This window comes from Halichondria panicea, chromosome 2 (genome assembly GCF_963675165.1).
Source record: "Halichondria panicea chromosome 2, odHalPani1.1, whole genome shotgun sequence".
NCBI lineage: Eukaryota > Metazoa > Porifera > Demospongiae > Suberitida > Halichondriidae > Halichondria > Halichondria panicea.
In genome coordinates this window covers 1-21,306 of record NC_087378.1, presented here as the reverse complement: position 1 = coordinate 21,306, position 21,306 = coordinate 1, and the positions used below count along the sequence as shown (strand labels likewise).

The 21,306-nt window shown below is 45.5% G+C and overlaps 8 protein-coding genes across 10 annotated transcripts; 4 read left to right on the top strand and 4 right to left on the bottom strand.

The window, feature by feature from the left end:
• The first annotated feature begins 2 nt into the window (after nucleotides 1–2).
• On the top strand, nucleotides 3–2,356 carry LOC135332235 (2',5'-phosphodiesterase 12-like). Its single transcript, XM_064527609.1, has 3 exons — nucleotides 3–565; nucleotides 719–1,279; nucleotides 1,372–2,356. Exons 1-3 carry the CDS (start codon nucleotides 59–61, stop codon nucleotides 2,260–2,262), a joined length of 1,959 nt encoding a protein of 652 aa, XP_064383679.1. The 5' UTR covers nucleotides 3–58; the 3' UTR covers nucleotides 2,263–2,356.
• Nucleotides 2,357–3,145: 789 nt separating this feature from the next.
• On the bottom strand, nucleotides 3,146–7,890 carry LOC135332233 (prominin-1-like). 3 transcript variants are annotated; one of them, XM_064527601.1, is made up of 22 exons: nucleotides 7,789–7,890; nucleotides 7,248–7,649; nucleotides 7,065–7,165; nucleotides 6,754–6,959; nucleotides 6,580–6,700; nucleotides 6,456–6,522; nucleotides 6,319–6,408; nucleotides 6,052–6,251; nucleotides 5,811–5,943; nucleotides 5,691–5,761; nucleotides 5,559–5,635; nucleotides 5,345–5,497; nucleotides 5,018–5,269; nucleotides 4,861–4,957; nucleotides 4,349–4,573; nucleotides 4,186–4,281; nucleotides 4,076–4,129; nucleotides 3,948–4,016; nucleotides 3,827–3,895; nucleotides 3,685–3,774; nucleotides 3,405–3,598; nucleotides 3,146–3,298 (listed from the first exon to the last, which is right to left on the bottom strand). In XM_064527601.1, exons 2-22 carry the CDS (start codon nucleotides 7,639–7,641, stop codon nucleotides 3,244–3,246), a joined length of 2,814 nt encoding a protein of 937 aa, XP_064383671.1. In that variant the 5' UTR covers nucleotides 7,642–7,649; nucleotides 7,789–7,890; the 3' UTR covers nucleotides 3,146–3,243. The 3 variants fall into 3 exon arrangements, with proteins under 3 accessions (XP_064383671.1, XP_064383669.1, XP_064383670.1); XM_064527599.1 differs by having other exon boundaries at nucleotides 7,699–7,881; XM_064527600.1 differs by having other exon boundaries at nucleotides 3,146–3,285; nucleotides 7,699–7,881.
• Nucleotides 7,891–7,951: 61 nt separating this feature from the next.
• Nucleotides 7,952–9,331, top strand: LOC135332249 (nicotinamide/nicotinic acid mononucleotide adenylyltransferase 1-like). The gene is made up of 8 exons (XM_064527625.1): nucleotides 7,952–8,159; nucleotides 8,206–8,294; nucleotides 8,349–8,416; nucleotides 8,464–8,635; nucleotides 8,688–8,789; nucleotides 8,849–8,907; nucleotides 9,006–9,090; nucleotides 9,148–9,331. Exons 1-8 carry the CDS (start codon nucleotides 8,015–8,017, stop codon nucleotides 9,175–9,177), a joined length of 750 nt encoding a protein of 249 aa, XP_064383695.1. The 5' UTR covers nucleotides 7,952–8,014; the 3' UTR covers nucleotides 9,178–9,331.
• Nucleotides 9,201–10,423, bottom strand: LOC135332252 (octanoyl-[acyl-carrier-protein]:protein N-octanoyltransferase LIPT2, mitochondrial-like). The gene is made up of 5 exons (XM_064527628.1): nucleotides 10,312–10,423; nucleotides 10,075–10,191; nucleotides 9,950–10,030; nucleotides 9,692–9,836; nucleotides 9,201–9,556 (listed from the first exon to the last, which is right to left on the bottom strand). The coding sequence occupies exons 1-5, from the start codon at nucleotides 10,420–10,422 to the stop codon at nucleotides 9,342–9,344; spliced, it is 669 nt and encodes a 222-aa protein (XP_064383698.1). The 5' UTR covers nucleotide 10,423; the 3' UTR covers nucleotides 9,201–9,341.
• On the top strand, nucleotides 10,368–18,781 carry LOC135332229 (WD repeat-containing protein 11-like). Its single transcript, XM_064527593.1, has 27 exons — nucleotides 10,368–10,585; nucleotides 10,646–10,757; nucleotides 11,855–12,031; nucleotides 12,129–12,279; nucleotides 12,384–12,555; nucleotides 12,652–13,045; nucleotides 13,246–13,471; nucleotides 13,531–13,762; nucleotides 14,021–14,127; nucleotides 15,293–15,377; nucleotides 15,423–15,570; nucleotides 15,686–15,769; nucleotides 15,823–15,927; nucleotides 15,982–16,088; nucleotides 16,149–16,263; nucleotides 16,340–16,508; nucleotides 16,652–16,757; nucleotides 16,815–16,874; nucleotides 17,033–17,192; nucleotides 17,251–17,395; nucleotides 17,446–17,591; nucleotides 17,643–17,738; nucleotides 17,804–17,874; nucleotides 17,939–18,033; nucleotides 18,108–18,286; nucleotides 18,334–18,398; nucleotides 18,457–18,781. The coding sequence occupies exons 1-27, from the start codon at nucleotides 10,500–10,502 to the stop codon at nucleotides 18,692–18,694; spliced, it is 3,831 nt and encodes a 1,276-aa protein (XP_064383663.1). The 5' UTR covers nucleotides 10,368–10,499; the 3' UTR covers nucleotides 18,695–18,781.
• Nucleotides 14,245–15,154, bottom strand: LOC135332250 (uncharacterized). Its single transcript, XM_064527626.1, has one exon. It carries the CDS (start codon nucleotides 15,096–15,098, stop codon nucleotides 14,391–14,393), a length of 708 nt encoding a protein of 235 aa, XP_064383696.1. The 5' UTR covers nucleotides 15,099–15,154; the 3' UTR covers nucleotides 14,245–14,390.
• Nucleotides 18,782–18,808: 27 nt separating the features above from the next.
• LOC135332246 (transmembrane protein 53-A-like) lies at nucleotides 18,809–19,790 on the top strand. The gene has a single exon (XM_064527622.1). The coding sequence runs from the start codon at nucleotides 18,852–18,854 to the stop codon at nucleotides 19,710–19,712; it is 861 nt and encodes a 286-aa protein (XP_064383692.1). The 5' UTR covers nucleotides 18,809–18,851; the 3' UTR covers nucleotides 19,713–19,790.
• LOC135332238 (alpha-1,6-mannosyl-glycoprotein 2-beta-N-acetylglucosaminyltransferase-like) lies at nucleotides 19,760–21,266 on the bottom strand (the record flags this gene model as incomplete). The annotated part of the gene is given in 6 exon segments (XM_064527613.1): nucleotides 19,760–20,035; nucleotides 20,171–20,295; nucleotides 20,397–20,486; nucleotides 20,635–20,838; nucleotides 20,961–21,060; nucleotides 21,169–21,266. Coding segments are annotated over 6 exon segments (825 nt in total), but the record flags the coding sequence as incomplete, so codon positions are not given.
• Between the last annotated feature and the right edge of the window lie 40 nt (nucleotides 21,267–21,306).

Below are 21,306 nucleotides of genomic sequence, written 5' to 3'. Positions count from 1 at the left end.
TTCACGAGTAAAACTACGACCCTTTACCAAACACACGTGTTGTGTCAGCTAGCTACATATGATTGCTCTTACTAGACCTCTCTACCACTATACATTGAGAAACTGTCGTCTAACAGTAGCTTACTCAGGAGCATTCATGGCGTCCTCGGTCCAGGCAGGCGCTCCAGTGGTGACAGTGCGGAGGCTACCAGGGGAGGAACACTTGGACCTGAGCTTCACCTATAAGCAAAAGCAAGTCAAAATGCATAGACCAGTTGAAGAGCCTGTTGGGAAGACTCTTAAACGAATGCTAATTTCAGTCTCCAAGCCTGATAAGCAAGCTAAGAGGAGCCAGCGGAAGCATCCACGCAGTGACCAACCCTCTGCTGTTGACGCTTGTCTCTATGCGACACAAGTCTCTGAGACATCTGTCCTTGCTCAAGACACACTGAATCGAGATGCGTGGGTAGCGGGATCTCTGTTAGTTGTGGGGGACCAGACCTATACAGTCCGAGTGAACACACCCGCCGTCCTCTCACTACGTATGCCCAAGTTTGCTCTGTCAGGCAGTGCGCTTATACCAGAGGTATGCCGTACATGTATCATTAATTTTATTTCCCTATATAATTATAATTATTGTCAGTATTAATTTTTGTCTGTAAGATACACTGTAGAATGTATTTTGTATGTATTAACAGCCTGTAGTCTGATTCTTATGTATGTGTGTTTTTTTGCTCAGGTTGAACTGGAGTTCACTGACACCTGCCAGTGGGTGTGGCGACTGCTACCTGAGTCATGTGATACTCTCCCATCACCGGAATACTTGCTCCAACACCCCATCGTCAACACTACCATGGTCTACTGGCCATCACGAGAAGATGCTGGTCATAAGGTCACTGTTGAGTGCACTCCCTCTGCCTCGAATGAAGCCATTGGAGTACCCTACACGGCTATATCTCCTGTGGTGACAGACACGCCCACTGACACGCCCATCACACGCAGACAACTATACACTCCAACACGACTTGAATCAGAGGGCCAGTTTCGAGTGGTTACTTATAACACTTTAGCTGAACCTTTCTCGAGCTCTGAATATGCTCAGACTATCCTCTACCCTTACTGTGACCCGTCCGCTCTGCATATCCACTACAGACAAAGCTTGATTGTACACGAGTTGCTAGGATACAATGCTGACGTGCTGTGTCTCCAGGAAGTGGCCACTAGGACATTTCAACGCTATCTCCAGCCAGCACTTCGGGACAAAGGTTATGAGGGACGCTTTGCTCAGAAATCTGGAATGGTAAACTTATAATTATCTTTAAATAATAGGTATTAGTCATTGTTTAACGTGCTTTGGACTCTTTGTTACCTAATGATTTCCTTCTCATGCAGATACACGAAGGAGAGGCCATCTTTTACGAGACGTCCAAGTTCTCTCTGATTGGGACGGACAGTGCCCCTCTGAGCTTGTTCCTCCAAACACACCCATCTTGTATTGAGCTACACAAAGGACTGTTGGCAGCACCTTACTTCTTTGCCCAAGTTGCCAAGAAACACAATATCGTGATGTCAGTTCTTTTGAAGAGCAAGGATCTACCCAACCATTACCTACTACTGGCCACCACTCACTTGTACTACCATCCGAGGGGTGATCATGTGAGGCTGGTACAAGTCGCCATTATGATGAAGTTTCTCCAATCAAAACTCGAGGCTTATCGACAGGAGCTTGGCCAGGAAGTTACCATTGCTACCATGATATGTGGAGACTTCAATAGCTGTCCGTGCATTGCTGCCTATAAGTATGTTGTTAGTGGTAGCGTTGCTGATGCCCACCCTGACTGGACCGTGTACAAGCTGACTGACCTACCAAAGTGTGAGTGTGACACAAAGCTAAGAATGCAAACTGGAGATGGTTATGATTCTGATTTTGAAACTCTCACTACAAGTAGGACAACTGGAGATATCCACCAACCCACTACATCAGTGACCAATGAACAGCCTCATAGTTCGAACCTACCATCTACAATTGATGACTTTAAGGGGATTAATTTGGAGCATCCATTCCACTTCCATAACGTGTGTGGTACGAAGCAAGTCACGAACTTTACACTCGGCTACAGAGGAATATTGGACTATATTTTTGCTGATTCTGATCATCTTTCAGTTGAGAGAACTATCCCGTTCCCCACTCATTCTGAACTATCTGAGTTTGTAGCTTTACCATCCGTTTATTTCCCTTCAGATCATTTGTCATTAGTGGCTGATTTAAAATGGAATTATTAGCACCAAAACATTTTAGTTTTGTAATGAAAGTTACTGTTCTCTGGTACAACGAGTGCTGTGCTAATGCCTCTCGCCATATTATGCTTTCGCTCAAGAGTGTTAAATATAGTAGAGGGAATAAGTTTACATTAAAGTTAGCTTATATAATTTTATCACTGACTTTGTGTTTTGCATAATTATACCAGGCCGGCCATCTTCAGTGGGGCCTGGGATCGAGGCTAAAAGATCCCCTTCCTCCTACGTTTTTGACTTGTTGCAGTTCACCCATGTAGCATGTGGGTTATAAACCGGGGCTCCGGAGCTGTAGTGGGTGGCCGGGAAACCGGCTGAGGCTCACTTTCCTGTAGTCTTTCATTAGATCACAGCCCTCCTGTAGTCTTTCATTGTGATAGACAACAGCCCCGGCTACAGTGGTAGTTTTTTTTTGTTTTGTTTTTTTATAAATATGAAGACAGAGGCTGAGATATGGAAGCTATAATTATTCAGAGTTTAGACAGAGAGATTGGAGTCCGTAATGGTGAACAGAAGCAGCTACATGTAGATGGCCGTTTATAAAGGATGACTTTGAAGATAATTTTAGCAATCTACACGACACACAAACACACATGCTTTCATCAGGCAGTAGTTCCCTACTGTCTTTCGTTAGGCAGTAGCAAACGGTTTCTTTCCCATGCTGGATTGTTTTTTAATTAATAATTAATTATGCATGCTAGTAGCGTAACAGGATGTGTGCCCTAAAGTACTTTTTGGAAAGGAACGGATGATGCTATAAAAGATTCTGAAAAGACTGCAACAGCACACACACACACACACAGTCAGCTATACCATATCCCTTGTGCGGCTACGCCTCGAGGCATATAATTATAATGGTGGAGCTGAAAAATGCAATGACTGAAAAGTATAGCTTAACTATAGCATGAGTCACATTACATAAATAATTTTTATTCAGTGCAGTTCCAAAATGGATATCCACTTCACCTTTCATCGAGAGTAGAGTATAGAGGGGTGTTGAGAGCTGGTACCCTGCAGAGCAATACTGACAATGCTCGTTTAAATACCATCATTGACAGATGCCAATACACATACTGAATTGAATGTACTATTATTAAATCTATAGTGGTGGATGCTCGGTGGTTGCTCACTCTTGCTCCTCATGCCATGGCTGGTTGGAATAGAAGTCTCTATGGTAGGACATCACTTCAGCATTGCCATTTTCTGTCTTGACACTTAGGATGTCCGTCTTTGACTTGCGAAGGTATGTGGTTACCATGGCAGCAGATATCACTATGGGAATCAGGAACAAGACACACCATCCAATGCTAAACCAGAACCCATTCTATACATGGGATGAACAAATACGTACAGTCACTATAAAACACTATCTGCCTCAGTACATGTGTACAGGTATATAATTATACTCACCAAACCATTGAGAGTCTCCACACAGAAGTTGTTATGTACTGCCCTGAACACAATGCTGAGAGGTTCACACTTGCCTACTTCATTCTCCACCTGTTAAAGGAGTGAGGGATAACGAGTGTGCACTGACTAACTGCCCACTCACCAAGTCCACTGTGTAGTCCACAAAGCCATTAATGTAGTCAAACAGCTGGTCTGTGTACGAACCCACCTCCTGAGAAAATCAACAACATTGCATAACGTACTATGATTTACTGTAATCATACCATATTCACAATAGGAGCTGTTGCATTCAGGAAGGTGTCCAATGCACCAAATGTCTGCTGCACCTGAGACTATATTGCATGGTGCATGTGAACAGTATACAGTAACACAATCAAGTCATTTTTCTTACACCGATCAGTGCCACACTTTGGTTCAAGCTGCTCACATCATCTTGTACACTTCCCTATAGAAACCAGGCAGCCATAATAAGCTAGTCTGATCATTATTACATGCACTCACCATTTCCAACTGAAGAGCCATCAGAGTTATATTGACATCAGACCTGATTAGGTTGTCACGAATGGCCAGTGTTCTGTTCACTGCTTCCTCAAATCCCTACATAACATGAAAGCGATCGACCAAATAATTGTGTATACATTTAAATACACACTCTAGCTGTTACCATCATCCCCAAGTAGTCAGCAAGGCTTGTGAGGTTGCTTGAGATCTCTTCCAGGTCTAACCCATCGATAGAGGAAGTGTTTAATAGTTCAGTGATGGTTGTCAAATTGAAACTGGTTGATATGTTATCGGCTAGATTCTCAAAGTCAGTCCTCATTTCAGATGGTAGGAAGTCATCACTTGAGTACATGAACATTGAGCCAAAGTCATCTCCAATATTAATTTGCTGCATGTGAAAAGAAGTGGACAATTACAAGCTGCACTCACTGCATGTAATGAACGCTGCACTCACTGCATGTAATGAACGCTGCACTCACTGCATGTAATGAACGCTGCACTCACTGCATGTAATGAACGCTGCACTCACTGCATGTAATGAACGCTGCACTCACTGCATGTAATGAACGCTGCACTCACTGCATGTAATGAACGCTGCACTCACTGCATGTAATGAACGCTGCACTCACTGCATGTAATGAACGCTGCACTCACTGCATGAAATGAATGGCTTACACTGGTCAGATTGGAGACAAGCATCATAAGAGAATTGATATCGAAGAACGATTTCACTTGTAGGGCATCATACAGAGGCTCATTTTGTTCACACCTCCTATGAAGAGAATCACACAATTATATATGCGCATATGCACACTCAATGACAATAAAATACTTTAAGATTTCCGACACGCTAACGTTAGCGCTGATGTTACCCAGGCCCGGGCCCAGTGATGTAGACTGCAGGAAAAAACCGACTAGTGTATACCCTCCCCACACTTGTGGGTCATCAGCGATCCTCTCTAGGGCAGTGTACTCAGGAGGGGAGATGTCATTGCATAACTTCTGTCCCGTTGTAGAGAGGAGGAACGTGAGACTGGTGAGAATCAAGAGCAGCCCACACACCACAAAACAGATGGCAACACCCCTGTAATAATGAAGTAGTGTCATAATTATTTATTACTGCACATTATTTTAGTGAAACAATTTTGGTTGAGCTCACAGAAAGAGTAGTTTTGCTCCACAGTTGGAGACAGCACTTCTGTCATAAGGACTGGTTTTCGGTGAGTACCCAAATACTCCACACAACATTCCGATAGTAAACACCAGCCAGATTAAGAAAATGGCCAAAAAGAGTACCACAAAAGCAATGTATCTGCAGCACAATAAAGAGCTTCACACACACACAGACTCTATTATTGCATTACTATACTGACCTGTATCCATCCCCCAGCTCTATGTAACCAGCAGCCAGATCAATAATCCCGTTGATTGTGCCATTGCTTCCAACCTCCTGTTTGCATGGTAATAAAGCAACACATTCACTTTACTATGTATATATAAAGTACCTGTGCAACTGTTTGTTGAAGGTTTGTAATTAGTGTGGTGATTGAATCCAGCGCGCTGATACTAGGGATACCTGAGAGGCAGTATAATTACATAATTATTGCGTGAGTTGATTGGCTCACTGAAGTTGGAGAGTTGCTGGTCGATGATGTTGCTGATGTTGTTGATAATAGAGGTACCACTGGTAATGAGGGCTCTTGTACTGTTGATGTCCACATTGTTGAGTGTTGCTAGTCCATCATCAAGCTGTGCAGTCTGCAAGGAAGGGAGCATGCAGCATTTAGTTATAGTATAGTCTAGCTGCACTATCATCCACCAACATTGTCAATATTCACTTAATTGAGCTATGCAATGTAAACTCACATCAATCTGAACTGTGACATCAGTTGCCTGGAATGACGGCACTCCATTCACACACGTGCTGTTGCCCATGCATGCAGAGGTAAGGTTAGCAATGGCCTCCTGGAGCTGCAGTAAACTATCGTTCAGTTGATTCGATAGACTCTCAATTTCCCGAATGGTTTCATTGAGATTCATCAAGTCTTCACTCACTGAGTTCACGTCTTAAAGAGATAGGGGAAGACAATTGACACAATGATATACAAAACTATATTTGTAATGTAAACTTACTGCTAAAGAGTGCTTCAGATGTGTTAATAAATGGATTTAATTGCTCTTCAAGTGAAGTTTGTAGAGGATTACCAAGAACAGTGCCCGCATCTGGTCAGGGAGTAAGTGATATTGCTAATTGGATGAGTCTCACTTACCTTGAATATCAGTTTTCACTCTGTCTAGTACTGTGTTTAGACCATCGTCAGCAAGAAACAGTACCTCCTGAAGATAAAAGCACACAGCATGATAAAATAAGTACGTACTTTCGGATAATCTTACATTGAATGTTCCGTTGATATAGTTGACAGAGTCAGTCATGGCATTGCGGAGAGTATTCGGGTAACGTTTAAGGGCCGTGGAAAGTGTGACATTGCTCAGAAATCCAAGAATAATTCCAAACCTGTAATACACAGTCAGTAACTAACTGTTGTTAGTGTGCAACTAATTACTCACAGTAGAAGCAGGTTTCCAGCGAGAAAAATGATGGAGAGAGTGAGGCACTTAGCGAGCTCCTTCTTGTTTGTATGCTTGTAGTTCTTGGCCCCACATTTTCCACCACATCTCCAGCAACAGAAACAACAACCAGTGAGTGGGAAGAGGAGAGCCAGGACAACACCCAGGCCAACCACCACCAGCACTGGTGTCAGCCATGTCACAACCTGTGCAGTTATCGTAACGAGAGAGGTGCAAACGACATTTAGTGCGATCGACACTATTTACAGATCAGGACGTGCTAGAAAAAATAAAGGAAAAATGTTACTTACCTGAGTGATGATGGCATCAGAATCTACCCCTTGACCTCCACTTGAGCCATTGTTCATTGAGGACGGGGAAATCAACTGAGCCACGACAGGTGTGATGATATCTGCAGGGAAAGAAGCAGTGCACTGGGTTGTAACACAGCTACAACCTATTCATACCAGTACAACAAAGTAATGCTTAGTTACCATAAGGTAGTGGTCCAGGACGAACTGTATCAATGAATGATCCCGCTAGCATGTAGTAGCCATCAAGTGAGTCCATTCCAAAATCAATAACTGATTCAATTGCAGACCCAGTCGTCGGCAAACTTCCATAATCCTGACTCCCAGTTTGCCTTACTCTGCGAATATGTTCTATAATATTTCTCTGTTCACTTTGAGCATCTTTCTTGACCGAGGTACTAGTTCCTCTCCTCTCCTTATGTTGAGCACTACTGCTCTCTAATAGTTCCCACACCAAGTCTTGGACGTTAGCTGGTATAATAGACTTTTTCTCACTGTGTGATCCAGATGGCATTTTTCCTCCAGTTGAGAGATGGAATGCTGTGAACAGAGTGATCACTGCAAGAAGCAGCCTCATCTTTCCACCTGCACCAGTGCAGCATAGATAAACAAACCACAAGTCAGCCCCACCCACCTTTCTTAGACATTGCTTTGCAAGCAACTACACAATATGCAAGCTATCTAAGATGCAAAGGAAGAAGTCAGAAGAGGAGCAGGCACTTACCTGTTTCAGCCCAGAATGATTCTGTCCAGTAAACTTAACTCTGTGGTGTTGCTGTAGTGACACATGCATGCAACGCTAATAGCCTGTCCAGACCGTCTAAATACGTTCTATTAGAAAATCATCGGCCTGGGAACAATGACTCTTTGGGGGTGGGGCTGGTTTCCTGTCCCAGACCACAAAATTATCATATCCACATGTAACAGCAGCTACCAGGATCATATCAGGAATGGACTCCAGTGAACCAAGCAGGAAGAGGGTCAGACTAGACGGAGAAGGGTCTGCAGAGGAGGAGAGTATGTCTAAAACACGTGTAGTGTTGGCCCTGTGTGGATCAATGAGCCCCATAACCAATTTACACTTGAGAATGTTTGGTAAGCTGGAAATAATTATGTTGATAAAACTCGAATAATTATGTAGAGCTGGCTCGTGACTACCTCAATAACTCTGGTCGCTACCATGTTGACAGAGGGATCATATCTATTGTCCACGATGCCTACAAAAAGAAGGTGTGTGCGCACATCAGTAGCCATGGCACTATGTCATTATACTCTGTACTGTAGGGGCTGGTCAACTGTTCACACCGCAAGGCAATGGTGGAGCTGGCTCTGCAAGGGTCCAATTGGATCAAGTGGGTGAACAGCTCCAGAAGTGCTCTCATATACTGCATTTGTACAGGTTAGACACCTGGGAGTGTGATCAAGCAGCTTGGACTCCCACCCGCCAACTAATGGAGCACATGCAAGAGACAGCCACTGCACAGTCAGGTGGTCAGGAGAAGATAAAGCTTCTCTGTGGAGCAGATCTATTAGAGTCCTTTGCCACCCCAGGACTGTGGTCTCCAGAGGATGTATGTACACTACACCACTCTGCCAATGTTGACTGTAATTCTTCTGTTTCAGATTCAGACAATTGTGGGCAAATTTGGTGTTGTAGTCATCTCTCGGTTTGGTCATAATGCTGAGGAGTTTGTCTACAAGTCAGATGATCTATTCCCCCTCAAGGTAAGTGTAATTATTTATTAGTGTAACGCTTGTGTATTAAAATCATTTCTCTCCTCTAGAACAATATCGATTTAGTGACTGATTGGATTCCAAATGATGTAAGCTCCACTAAGATCAGGTGATACAATCATTGATGTGATATTGTCAAGCTAAAACTCTCCACACCCACACACCCTCTACACCACACACACCCACACACCACACACACCCACACAGACGCAGTATTCGGAGGGGAGAGAGTGTGAAGCACCTAATCCCTGACTCAGTCATTGACTACATCAAGCAGAACAACCTCTACACTGTGAGTGCAATAATGTAACATACCAACACCATCCCATGTTCATGCTTGTTCATGCAGGGACCTGACACACCCCCTCCGACCTCCTAGTACCCAACAAGACCTCCAACATGTTGAGACATAGAATATTTTTTATGCATATAACTATACAAATCAACTCTTGGAACTTTTTTTTTTTATGAACAAAAATTATATGTACCATAACTTGATAATAATAATAATAAGACATTAATTTGTGCACACAGACTGAGTGGCTAGTGTATAAGTGTGAATCCTATAGTGTCTGCTAGACTAGCTGCCAGTACAGGACTGACTTCCTCCACAGAGACAGTTCTAGTGCAGAGCTGGGAGAGAGAGGTCATCTGTTTGCCCACTAGACCACATGGAATGATGTGAGAGAACCAGGAGAGATCAGTGCAGCAGTTGAGAGCCAGGCCATGATAGGACACACCATGGGTCACCTGGATGCCTGCATGGAGTACAACAAGACGTGATAACTAGGTACCTGATCACCCAAACAAGAAGTCTACGTAGCTACTATGACAACTAATTGTACCTCAAAAACTAAAAACCAACCATGGCCTAAATGTAGTGCAGCACATACCAATGGCACATATCTTTTTCTCTTCTTTCTCGCCTCCCTTCACCCACACTCCGACATTCTCAGTAGTGAATCCATTCACTCCAAATTCAGCCAATCCTCTGATTACAGAATTCTCCAAACACCTCACATAGTCCCTCACTCCAAGCTGAACCAAATATGAGCTGATATTACATTGAACCACAGTGTACATGTATAATTATTCAATCCACATATTGCAGATTGAGAAACAGGTAAGTGTGATGGTTATGACGAGCCCACCTTGAGAGCTCTCAGGTTGAGGACAGGATAGACTAGCAGCTGCCCAGGTCCATGGAAGGTGGTTAAACCACCTCGACGTGTCTGCACGTGTGATGGAGAGCATAGTAACAATGGTTTATGCATACCTTGTGTACTTGAGCACCCAATATGGTCAGTCTCTCCTCATCACACTTGGTCTTTCTCTCTCGTAGGCCAAGGGTGTAGACTGGATCATGCTCACACAGCAATAACTCCCCTATAGGCTGTACAGGAGGGTGGGCTCTTAATGGAATAAATGCGCATTAAATAGAAATTAATCTAGCAACCTTGTGCATGACATCACAGTTTACTCAGCTCAGAGCACCGTCAACACACTCTCTTACCTCTTCTGGCTGCACTGTATTGTACTTGTGGGCGAGTGATTGCTGCAGCGCTAGAGCTTTGCTGTAGCTCACTCTTCCAAGCTTTCTCAGAATCACAGGGGGCGTGGTCATTTTGACAGGCTGTGCTCTAAATAGAAACCAAAAAGATTGAATGTTGACTGCAGTGGATTAGCCAGAGCTAGCTAGCTATGTCTGTAACTACTACACAGATAAAGGTATCTCCTCACACTATCCCGGGGACTCTACACCTCCAGAATCAGTCAGCTTTAGACTGGTGAGCTACTGCACAGTCAGTACTAGTACATATAATGACATGTATGATCACTGACTGTAGGGGTTGGCAGGGTCTGCTTGCATATGGCTGCTACACAACTGTAGTGGTGATAGAGCCGACAAGTGTACAGCCTCTGCAGACACTCGCACATCACAAAACCAACGTTGTCAAAGTGAGGACATAATAACATATCACCGCCAGCTGATTACAGTATACACATACCCCCCTTCACACACACACACATACCCCCTTCACACACACACACATACTCCCCTCCACACACACACACACACATACTCCCCTTCACACACACACACACACACACATACTCCCCCTCCACACACACACACATACTCCCCTCCACACACACACACATACTCCCCCTTCACACACACACACATACTCCCCCTCCACACACACACACACATACCCCCCTTCACACACACACACATACTCCCCCTCCACACACACACACATACCCCCCTTCACACACACACACACACACACACACACACTCCCCCTCCACACACACACACACATACTCCCCCTTCACACACACACACATACCCCCCTCCACACACACACATACCCCCCTCCACACACACACACACACACACACATACTCCCCCTTCACACACACACACATACCCCCTTCACACACACACATATACTCCCCTCCACACACACACACACACACACATACTCCCCCTTACACACACACACACACACACATACTCCCCCTCCACACACACACACATATACTCCCCTCCACACACACACACATACTCCCCCTTCACACACACACACACATACTCCCCCTCCACACACACACACACACATACCCCCTTCACACACACACATACTCCCCCTCCACACACACACACATACCCCCCTTCACACACACACACACACACACACACACACTCCCCCTCCACACACACACACACATACTCCCCCTTCACACACACACACACACACACACACACACACACACACACACACACATACACACACACACACATACTCCCCCTTCACACACACACACATACCCCCCTCCACACACACACATACCCCCCTCCACACACACACACACACACACACATACTCCCCCTTCACACACACACACATACCCCCCTCCACACACACACACATACTCCCCCTCCACACACACACACATACTCCCCCTTCACACACATACACATACTCCCCCTTCACACACGCACACATACTCCCCCTCCCTCCCCCCCCCACACACACACACACACACAGGTTCGCTGGGCCCCCACTACCCACCATCACTCTCTCAACTCTCCCTATTCTCTCAAGCTAGCGTCAGTGGACCAGAGCTGTGTGTGTGTCATCTGGGATGTTGGGGACGGTAGTGTCTACACAGAGTTTTCCCTGGGCACTAAGACTCTAGTAGACTTGCAATGGCTCTCTGTCAATGTAAGAGATGATGATGTATACATACACTGGAGGAGACACAGACCCTCCCCTACAGTATGTCTGTATGACTATAGAGTCAAGGTTTGCCCCTCCTCAGGACTCTTGTAGGAACCTGCTGGCAGTGCTAGTAGCTCCCAGTACCATGACAGTATGGAACGCTGACACAGGCACTAAAGTCAGTCGGTTCACATTCACTGAGAGCATCCATGCCTTCTTGTTCAACCCCTTCAAGCCAGATGATCTTGTTTGTGAGTTCAAGGGTCAATCATAAAATATAGCTCATGTACTCACACACACACACAACACACACACACACACACACACACACACACACACACACACACACGCACAGTGCAATCCACGGACTGCCTCATTTTCATCAATGACTTCAACCCTGGCCGGAACCCAACTGGAGGGGGGAAGAAGTTCTACCTGACAGCTAGTGACACTGCCACACCTCTCTCTTGTAGGGGGAAAGCCCCTCCCCACTTGCAACGACGTCTGGTAGCTGGAGATCAACTCAGGTACAGTGTACAGTATTGTCACACTGCTCCCCCAGAGCCTCTTATTTTATTACTTAACGGCTACCACATTGATTTCCCACACACACACGCAAGCAGAGGTGAGGAGACGATTCACTTCTCAGAATCAGTGCAGCTGGTATTTTCCCCGGCCGTGCGTCATCGTCTGTTCATCATGTTCTCCAAGGATATAACAGTAGTGGACCTCGAGATGCAGCAAGCCATCGGGATGATAGCCCTGGAGAGAAGTGCCTCTCCATTCCATCGCCTCCTGCCCTGCACACAGCGGGACATCCTCTACTGCTTGCACGAGAACGGTTGTGTGAGCGTGAGAGTGAATCAACAGCAGGATCTGCCCCACCCCCAGTCCCCCATTGGAGGGGTGGAGTCAAGAGAGGTACGATATGTGGCACACGGCCACTCAGAGCCACTACGAATCAGCAAAAGCTGTCAAGTATATTCTGGAGCTCTCTGCCCTAGTACTGAGAAAGAGGTTTGTGAGTCATCACTAAGTCAACACAGCCACCTAGTAGCAGAGATAATAAAAACTGAATACCGTGGCCCAAAAATTCTGCGAATAGCTGTAAAAAGACCTTCTGAGGATAATATTTCTGTGAATTAAACTTTCAACTGTTAAATTAGGCGTGGTATTTTTGGGCCACGGTATTCAGTTTTTATTATCTCTGCTACTAGGTGGCTGTGTTGACTAGTGAAGGCCGTATCTTGTTCTGGGAGACTGAGTTTGAGCAAGTGGGCGTGTACGGTCAGGCGCTCTCTCCCACCCTCCTAACCGCCCACACTGTGAGGGGTGTGGACCTCGTGACAGTGGGGGAGGAGGACGAAGGATATGGGGCAGATCGTGGGCAGGGGATTTCCCTCGATCAGACTGTAGCACCCACGTGGTTCACCCCTCCAGAAGGTACAGGTTCTAGTGTTCTCTCTCCACCATTGCACATGTTCTGACTCCCCCACTCCCAGGGTGTACCTCAACGTTTGGTCTGCTCTCCCTCAAGCTGACGTTGGGTAGACTATGGACTGGGATCACAGGCACACCCACTGTGGTGCGAATGAGTCCCCCCCTCACTACAAGGAACTGGCTCACGTATGCTCCCCTACTGGCAGTGGGTACTAGCAATGGCAGTGTGCTGGTGTTCAACCTGGCCAAGAGAGTGTTCACTAAAGAATTCTCCATTCACTCGTGTCCTGTGCAGTAAGCTCCTCCACACACATACAACCCCACCCACCCACATGTGTACACGCTCTAACCTTGCATAAGGAGAGTCTGGCTATACTGTCCACCACATGCTGTGTAGCTACTGTCCACCACATGCTGTGTAGCTACCATCCACCACATGCTGTGTAGCTACCGTCCCCCACATGCTGTGTAGCTACCGTCCACCACATGCTGTGTAGCTACTGTCCACCACATGCTTCCTACGTGTATTGTAGCCACTCTTGTTTGCTGCAGTGGCATTGAGTGGATCCACCAGACCTTGTTTGCCTCCTATGGTTACACTAACCCCAATTCTGCCGGACATGTTCGCAACGAGGTGGCCGTCACTAATATACTAACTGGTGAGTGTTACCACGTAATTTATAACTATTTACATTCTTCTACACAACAAATATTATTAGAGGCTGGCTAAGAACAGAAGTATGTGTATATATGTGTGTATACGTACAATCAGTAAGTTCGAATTGGAATGGAACTTTTTTTTAAAGCAATTTTGCAGTTTGGGTATGGTAAACACAAAACAAAGCGTATAATTATAAATAGTTCACATGATGCATGATGGTTACTCAGTCAGTCTTTTCTGTAGCTCTCTATTTGTTTGTGGTCATAACTCTTTCCCTGTTGCAGAGCCAGTTGTAGAAAACCTCTTAACACTTCTCTGTAAACTGCCTCGTAGTTTAATACACTCCTGACAAATCATTTCAGGATCTTTCCTCACTGCCTTGGCCATGTGGCGTGTGCCTATGTGGAGGTGATGACATTTGGGGGACTCAACGTGTGGGACTGGTGCATCCACACTCAGCACTCTCGTCTCATCGTGATTGATCACTTTAGAGTATTCATTGTACTCTTCCATTGGTAGTCCTGGACACATTTTATAGTTTTCTTGGTCGGCAATTTTCTCACAGAGTTGCTGAAATGATGAAGGTGTTGCAACTGTCCCCTCTTCAATAGTTCGATGGAAAGCTTGAATGAAGTAGCTGCCATCACCAGAGAGAACCAGCCTGTATCTTGACACTAGATGAAACTTTCCACTGGAGCATAGTGTTTTGTTAGTGATGACCAGTAAGCATCTCTCAGGCTCCTCAGTCTTGCACTCTGTTAGGTTGAGGTTACTAGCCAGATATTCGTCATCATGGACCACTTTGCTGTGAAGGTTGATGAACTCTGTCTCACGTTTTCTCCTTTCTGTGATGGCTGGATCTTCAATTGGCTTCCGAGGTGGTTTTTTGGCTGTTGGTAGCTTAGGCTGAGCTAATAGTCGCTTCAGTAGCTTGTTCTGAGGTCGCTTTGCAACTTTAGATCCTTCCATGGTGTTTATCTGTGCTTGAGTATATGACCTTAGCACTAGCAGTGCAGTGACCCTTAGCCTTTAACATTATGAATATAATTATTTAGCACAATAAACATTATTGTATACAAGGGATTTTTGTATTCCCCTTGTGTTTTTGTTTTGTACATAAGCAACTTTTAGTGATATCACCCACCCCCTCCACACACACACAGGCAAACTAACATTCCTGAAGAGACCTGATGCACCAACTAGTCAGCCACAAACTGCCATTGATGCCATCAGAATATCACACTACAAGTAAGACCTAGTGTACAGTATACAGTTCCTTACCCTGTCCCTCAGGAACTATGTGGTTGTCAAGTACATCAATCGACCCCTAGAGTTCTATGATGCAAAGACAGGAGTGTTCCTCCGGGAGATGGTGACTAACCCTCCATCCTTCAGCTGTATTGATTGGATACCCAACCATGGCCGTCACAAGACACCCAAGGTGGGTGTGGTCAGTGTGTGGGGTGGGGTGGGTGTGGCCAGCGTACTCTTAATGCAGATATTATAGTGCAGCTGATCTACAAGAATGGGGAAGGATTATTTTTCATTGTCCATAGGTTGATCCTCTTACTCTGGGCAAGAGTTCAGCAGCGGTGGACTTTGACCTTGCCATGGGGGCGTCTGATGGAAGGGCTTCACTGGTAAGGGACTGTACTGACACGTGCATGTGCATGAGTTGTGTTGTACTGCACAGACAAGTAACAAGGAACTGTTGGCAGTCATGGACGAGAATGGGTGCATGTGGCAAATTGTCATTGATGGGTCAAAGGTCAAAGTAGGCAACAGTGCACCAACTCAGGTAAGCCCGAAGCAGTGTTGGTATGGGTTACGTATCTGATCATATCTCACACAGACATGGCTCAACAACCCGGGGTGCTTGACATGGAAGAGTGACCTGATGGTGGCAGGAGATGTCAATGGAGCCCTCATCTTCTTTGATACCAAGGCACAGGCTGCCAGGTGAGATCATGCCCCCCCCCCAGTCATCACTCTACTGTGGCCACTATACATTATATACAGGACTGTTGAAACACCAAGGGCAGCTGTCAAGAAACTACGCTTTGCCCCTGGCAAGGGTAACACAAAGTTAATGGTTCTGTACAACTCTCGTCTTGACATCAGAGATGCCTCCTCAGTGAGTACACTACACACGTTGCTATAGTAACAATACACGCACACACAGTAGCTATATTACAACACTACACATGCAGGACACTGTGCTGAGTCAGCTCAAGTGGGGTCCCAAGGATGCCTCTATAGAGGATGCAGACTGGGCCACATCTGATAAGGTTGTCCTGCTCACCAGTGATGGGTGTGTGCGTGTGTGTGAGGTCTCTCTCAAACACTCTCAATCACCAGTCAACACTTCAGAGCTATCAGGTACAGTCTGGTATCTCTAGTATTGACCCTTGACCTTATTAGTACGTATACAGTACATATTTGAACCTTAACCTACACTCCTACAGTATACGCACATGAGATATAATTATTCATAGTGAACAGTACATGTGCTCTGACTGCAGCTCCAGTGTTCTGTCCTCATGTGATCCTCCCTCAGAGCTGCCTCTACCTCAAGTGTCTGCTGCAGCATCAGCCTTGGAGGATAGAGTACAGCCTCGACTCTGACAAGTATGCTCACATCTTGAATACCTTGTCATAGTTGTATTGTACACTTGTCCTCTTTAGCTTGACTCATGACAGTCCTGTAGAGAAAGCTGTCAGAAATCAACTGGACACCTTGCCAGAGTAAATCAACTACGTATATACCCAAACCCTTCCATAATAGTAGGCATTTAATTGTGTAAGTGCATGTAGCCTAATATTAATGACCAACATTCCCTACACAGCCACTTCATTGCTCTATGATTTGTACATACCTTACTACAACCTTTGTCTATGTACAGTGACTATCGTCTTGCCTTGTTGGAGGCCCGGCTGGGTGTGGCTGAGAGGTGTCTACTGGTGGGTGGGCTCTACGGAGACCTGAGGGAGGTGCTCTTCTGGAGGGTAGCCCTTTATTACATGCTACGGGAGAAACACAGGAAACGGGATCCTCAATACAACGTGAGTGGGTTAGCTATAATTTATGTTTTAAGTATTTTTCTCTTCACTACATGTACAGATGTTTAAGGAGACTCATCGCCGTAACCCGAGTAACGACATATTCCAGCCTGACTCTGATGCCTCAGTGAGCATTGGCCCCGCCCATAGCCACACCCCCAGTCTGGACGATCTACTCGGACCTATAGCAGAGGGGGATGGGCATGGTGGGTATACAGTTAGGTAGATGATGTCATTTGGTATGTCCACAATGTAGGTGGGGACACCTTAGAACAAGCTCCGCCCACTTCCTCTCTTGATGATGTCGACGGTATCATGTACGAGGCAGAACTGAAAATCGTTAATGACACACCCCCTCTAGATTTAAACTTTGACCTTCTATGTGATGCAAAGACGTATAAAGTAAGCCAGTCCCTTATAGCTGGAGCGAGTGATCATATAACAATATTGCAGAGGATTGCCCTCAATCGAGTGCTACTGTTTGATAGTCGGAGACAGACGTACGATCAAACCAGGAGATGTGCAGACTCTCTTATGCTGTTGGGGCAGGTCAGTGTTACTAGTGTACCAATGGTAGAAGGAAGTACCTCATTAAAGTGTTGGTTTGTGTGCAGACTGATCGTGCTGTTCAGATGTTACTAGAGACAGACTCCTCCAGTGATCAGTACTACACTGATGCACTCAGGTATTGTCTCTGTGTTATCTATATAGTCCAGCCTGTGTACTGTATATGTATTGTGTTTGTGTAGGGCTTGTTTGGCTGCCACTATTCGCTCTTCAGGAGCCTCTCAGAGCACCATCAAGTTGGTGGCCACTAACCTCATTGCCAACTCTCGACTCTTGGGTGAGCTCAGTGTGTGGTGTGTGTGGACTCTGTGCCTGAAGCTATGATGTTAATCGTCCCCCCCTCATTCTCAGAGGGTGTTCAGTTACTGTGTCTCATAGACAAAGGTCAGGACAGCTGTCGCTACCTACAGACATATGGAGAATGGTATCACTCAGTCTGGCTAGCCAAGGTGACTCAGAAGGAGAGAGACTGCAACGAGACGTTTGCTCGATGGGCTGAGCACCTCGCATCATCAGGTGTCAGTCAGAAGGTAGGTTTGGAATTAGTGATATCTAATATAATGTATTTTTCACTCAGAATTTGGCTCTTCTAGTGTGGCTCTCATTGGGCAACTTCATCAAGGTCATTGAAATGCTTTACAGGTATACCCAGTCATCATACGTACATTGAGCTGTGTATGCTATCACCTCCCTCCCACAGCATGAGACACTTTGACCAAGCAGCTTTGTTTGCTGAGGCTTGTCTTTCCCAGTCCCTCATTAAGGTCACTAAAGCAACCAGTGCTCTACTGGAGGCAGTGTTTCTGGAGTATGCTCGCTACCTGCACAGTCTTCAGCTGACCAGGGGAGCCAGACACTATTGTAACAAGGCTGGGGAGAAAGGAGGACAGTTACTTGAACAGTTAATGCCCACATCTAGACCTATTAGGATTGTGTAGGATTGTGTAGTGCCTTTTTGTTCTGTGTTTATAAAATTTTCCATGTACTTTAATATGTACTGTGCTGCAATATGCAATGTAATGTTCCGTTGTGAAAGATAAGTACGTGCATGCAAATAAGGGGGTGGGGCTGTTAGGCAGTGCATGCTATTGGAAAATGAACTCAAGTTTGGCCAAGAAGATCTTACATGTATCTGGACGCTTCTCCAAGTCCTTCACATCGTCAGCAGTGCTATTGAAGCTGCCTAATAATGGCAGAGTCTACTCCCCCAGCCACCCCAGTGAGCATGGTGCGGTGGCTTTACTGGTAGGATGGATGGCCTCTAGAAATAAAGTCATTGAGAAGTACTCAACCATCTACACTCAACTTGGCATCCCTTGTGTGGCTTTGGCTCCTAATGAACAAAACGTGCTCTTCACAAGCAGTGGAAATAAACTATGTGGTGCTGCGTTGGAAACTCTCGAGGAAATGGAGAAAACTCGTACAAACAAACGTCTGCCATTGTCGTTGATTATTCACATGTTTTCTGGAGCTGGCTACGCTATGTTTCCCAAGTTTCTGGAAACTTGGTCTCAGTCTGATTCAATACTCAAGACAAGCGTGGTTCCTAAGTGCTTCATAATGGATAGCGGACCTACTGAGTTCTCCATCAAGGCCGGGGTTGAAGCTGCTAATCTGACGTACAAGCAAGGAGGGTTCAACTGGGTCACTTACCTCATTGCCAATGCCATGGGGATATCTACTACAATCCTTATTGGAAATCAAAAACGATCATTGTTAGGCTCTGCCCTTGAGTCTGATGTTCTGGATATTCCTCAACTGTACCTGCACTCAGAGACGGACACTGTGGCCACGTGTGAGTGGGTAGACAAGATAATGGAGGGACAACGACAGAGGGGGAGAAGGGTGTCCAGTCATTGCTGGGAGGACACAGAACATTTGAAACTTTATTTAGAGCATAAGGACGAGTACACACATCACATTCATGCTTTTCTTAAATCATGCAATGTTGTTTGATCACTCTGAATCTTGTATAATTAGACATCCGATTATATTCAAGTGTGTTATTATAAATAAATTTAATTCTGAATGTCATCGAGAAACACAATACATAAATTAAAACTGACGCAGTCTAAGTAGTTACAAAGCTAAGACAGAGTTGATGGTCCCTGGTATCTCCCCAGCCTCCATAGTTCTTGAGTGCTCTTGCTCCCATTGACTGAGGGTTAGCCAGTTGCAGGGATTCAGGGAAGAGGTGGGCGGAGTTTTGAGAGAACCCCTCTCTTGCCACTCGAGCTTGTTCAGCCTCGTTGCAGGATTTATGGTGATGATGGGTCCCGCTGGTGTGTGTGTGTGTGTGTGGGGGGGGGGGTTGGTTACACAGTGATGTAAAAGTGACAAAGAGGGTCTAGTTTAGGGTGGCTCCAGCCCCACCACTGTTATAGACGGAATACTGACTGGCTGCTTTCACTCACCACGTTCCAATGTGTATTATTCGAGGAGCTTTCATGACCAACACTTTGAGCTTCTTTCCTAGACAAGTATTTCCAAGAGAGTTGAGAGACCAGTCCCAATTGTAGTCATCATAAGAGCAGAATTTCTGTCAGCATGAACATTGTATCAGGAGGAAGCATATGAAATTACGAATCTTCAACCACAAGCATGTCAACTATGGGGGGGACCTGCTAGCCTAGTACCCACCTCTCTGCAGCCTTTAATGGTGTTCCAGGTGGACCGGTCCATACCAAACCCCATGTTGTTCTTGCCCGCATTCCATAAACTCGGTGAAGCCTGTCATCACAATGAGAACATGTTACAAGCTACACTGATGGGAAGTGCATGTACCTATATACCTAGGGACATGCACAAGACACAATAATGACACACACACAGCTCCACAAAGCTAATGTCTACTATCTCAAAAGCCATGACTACTAACCTGACTGGACATTGCTGCAAAGCTGCTCTTCTGATATGTTCCCATGTTCACCAAGTCACAGTCCTGGCATTGCTCCCTCTTGAGAGCAACAAGTCTCTTAGCAACATGGACAAAGTCAGGTGACAGGTAATGGTCCTCCTCCAGGAAGAACACATAGCCATTGAAATCAGTAGTCACTCGCAAATGATCAAAGACAGTGTTGACCTGAATGAATATAGTGTTTAAGAGCGTGAATAGACCTACAATGTATACTGGTCAATGGCTTTTACAGTAGCTAATGAAAGTGAACCAGTCACACACACCCACACGCACACACGCACACACACCTTCCACCACCAGTGGTGCTTAATGGCGGTGACCTTGGCTTCTCTGTAATGCCCGAATGAGTCAGGGTGGAGAGCGTTGGTGCAGTTCATCTCAATAGCCCTGAAAGAAGGGATAACATTGTGGACTTGTATAAAAGGTAATTTGATGACATAATTGCTCTTCATTCCACTACTGGAATGCTACTATTTAGTGAGTAACATGACCTACTTTTCTCTGTTGACATCTCTGGGGCAGTCAGTTTTGGACTGTCCTGGGAAGGAGTCAGGAAACACTTGCAGTGAGAATGGGTAGAAGATCTGCAACACCTAATGTATATGTATATATCAGGGGAGAGTCCGTACATTA

Coding starts and splice junctions, on each gene's coding strand:
- LOC135332235 (XM_064527609.1), top strand. CDS start 59: ATGATTGCTCTTACTAGACCTCTCTACCACTATACATTGAGAAACTGT. Junction 566..718: donor GCAGTGCGCTTATACCAGAG/GTATGCCGTACA, acceptor TTTTTTGCTCAG/GTTGAACTGGAGTTCACTGA. Junction 1,280..1,371: donor TTGCTCAGAAATCTGGAATG/GTAAACTTATAA, acceptor CTTCTCATGCAG/ATACACGAAGGAGAGGCCAT.
- LOC135332233 (XM_064527599.1), bottom strand. Junction 5,498..5,558: donor GAGCTGGGGGATGGATACAG/GTCAGTATAGTA, acceptor ATTGTGCTGCAG/ATACATTGCTTTTGTGGTAC. Junction 4,574..4,860: donor TTGTCTCCAATCTGACCAGT/GTAAGCCATTCA, acceptor TTTCACATGCAG/CAAATTAATATTGGAGATGA.
- LOC135332249 (XM_064527625.1), top strand. CDS start 8,015: ATGGACTCCAGTGAACCAAGCAGGAAGAGGGTCAGACTAGACGGAGAA. Junction 8,417..8,463: donor CAAGGGTCCAATTGGATCAA/GTGGGTGAACAG, acceptor GCATTTGTACAG/GTTAGACACCTGGGAGTGTG. Junction 8,636..8,687: donor GACTGTGGTCTCCAGAGGAT/GTATGTACACTA, acceptor CTTCTGTTTCAG/ATTCAGACAATTGTGGGCAA.
- LOC135332252 (XM_064527628.1), bottom strand. CDS start 10,422: ATGACCACGCCCCCTGTGATTCTGAGAAAGCTTGGAAGAGTGAGCTAC. Junction 10,192..10,311: donor ATACAGTGCAGCCAGAAGAG/GTAAGAGAGTGT, acceptor CCTCCTGTACAG/CCTATAGGGGAGTTATTGCT. Junction 9,557..9,691: donor GAAAAAGATATGTGCCATTG/GTATGTGCTGCA, acceptor TACTCCATGCAG/GCATCCAGGTGACCCATGGT.
- LOC135332229 (XM_064527593.1), top strand. CDS start 10,500: ATGTCTGTAACTACTACACAGATAAAGGTATCTCCTCACACTATCCCG. Junction 10,586..10,645: donor AATCAGTCAGCTTTAGACTG/GTGAGCTACTGC, acceptor CACTGACTGTAG/GGGTTGGCAGGGTCTGCTTG. Junction 17,592..17,642: donor GTGATGCAAAGACGTATAAA/GTAAGCCAGTCC, acceptor ACAATATTGCAG/AGGATTGCCCTCAATCGAGT.
- LOC135332250 (XM_064527626.1), bottom strand. CDS start 15,098: ATGGAAGGATCTAAAGTTGCAAAGCGACCTCAGAACAAGCTACTGAAG.
- LOC135332246 (XM_064527622.1), top strand. CDS start 18,852: ATGAACTCAAGTTTGGCCAAGAAGATCTTACATGTATCTGGACGCTTC.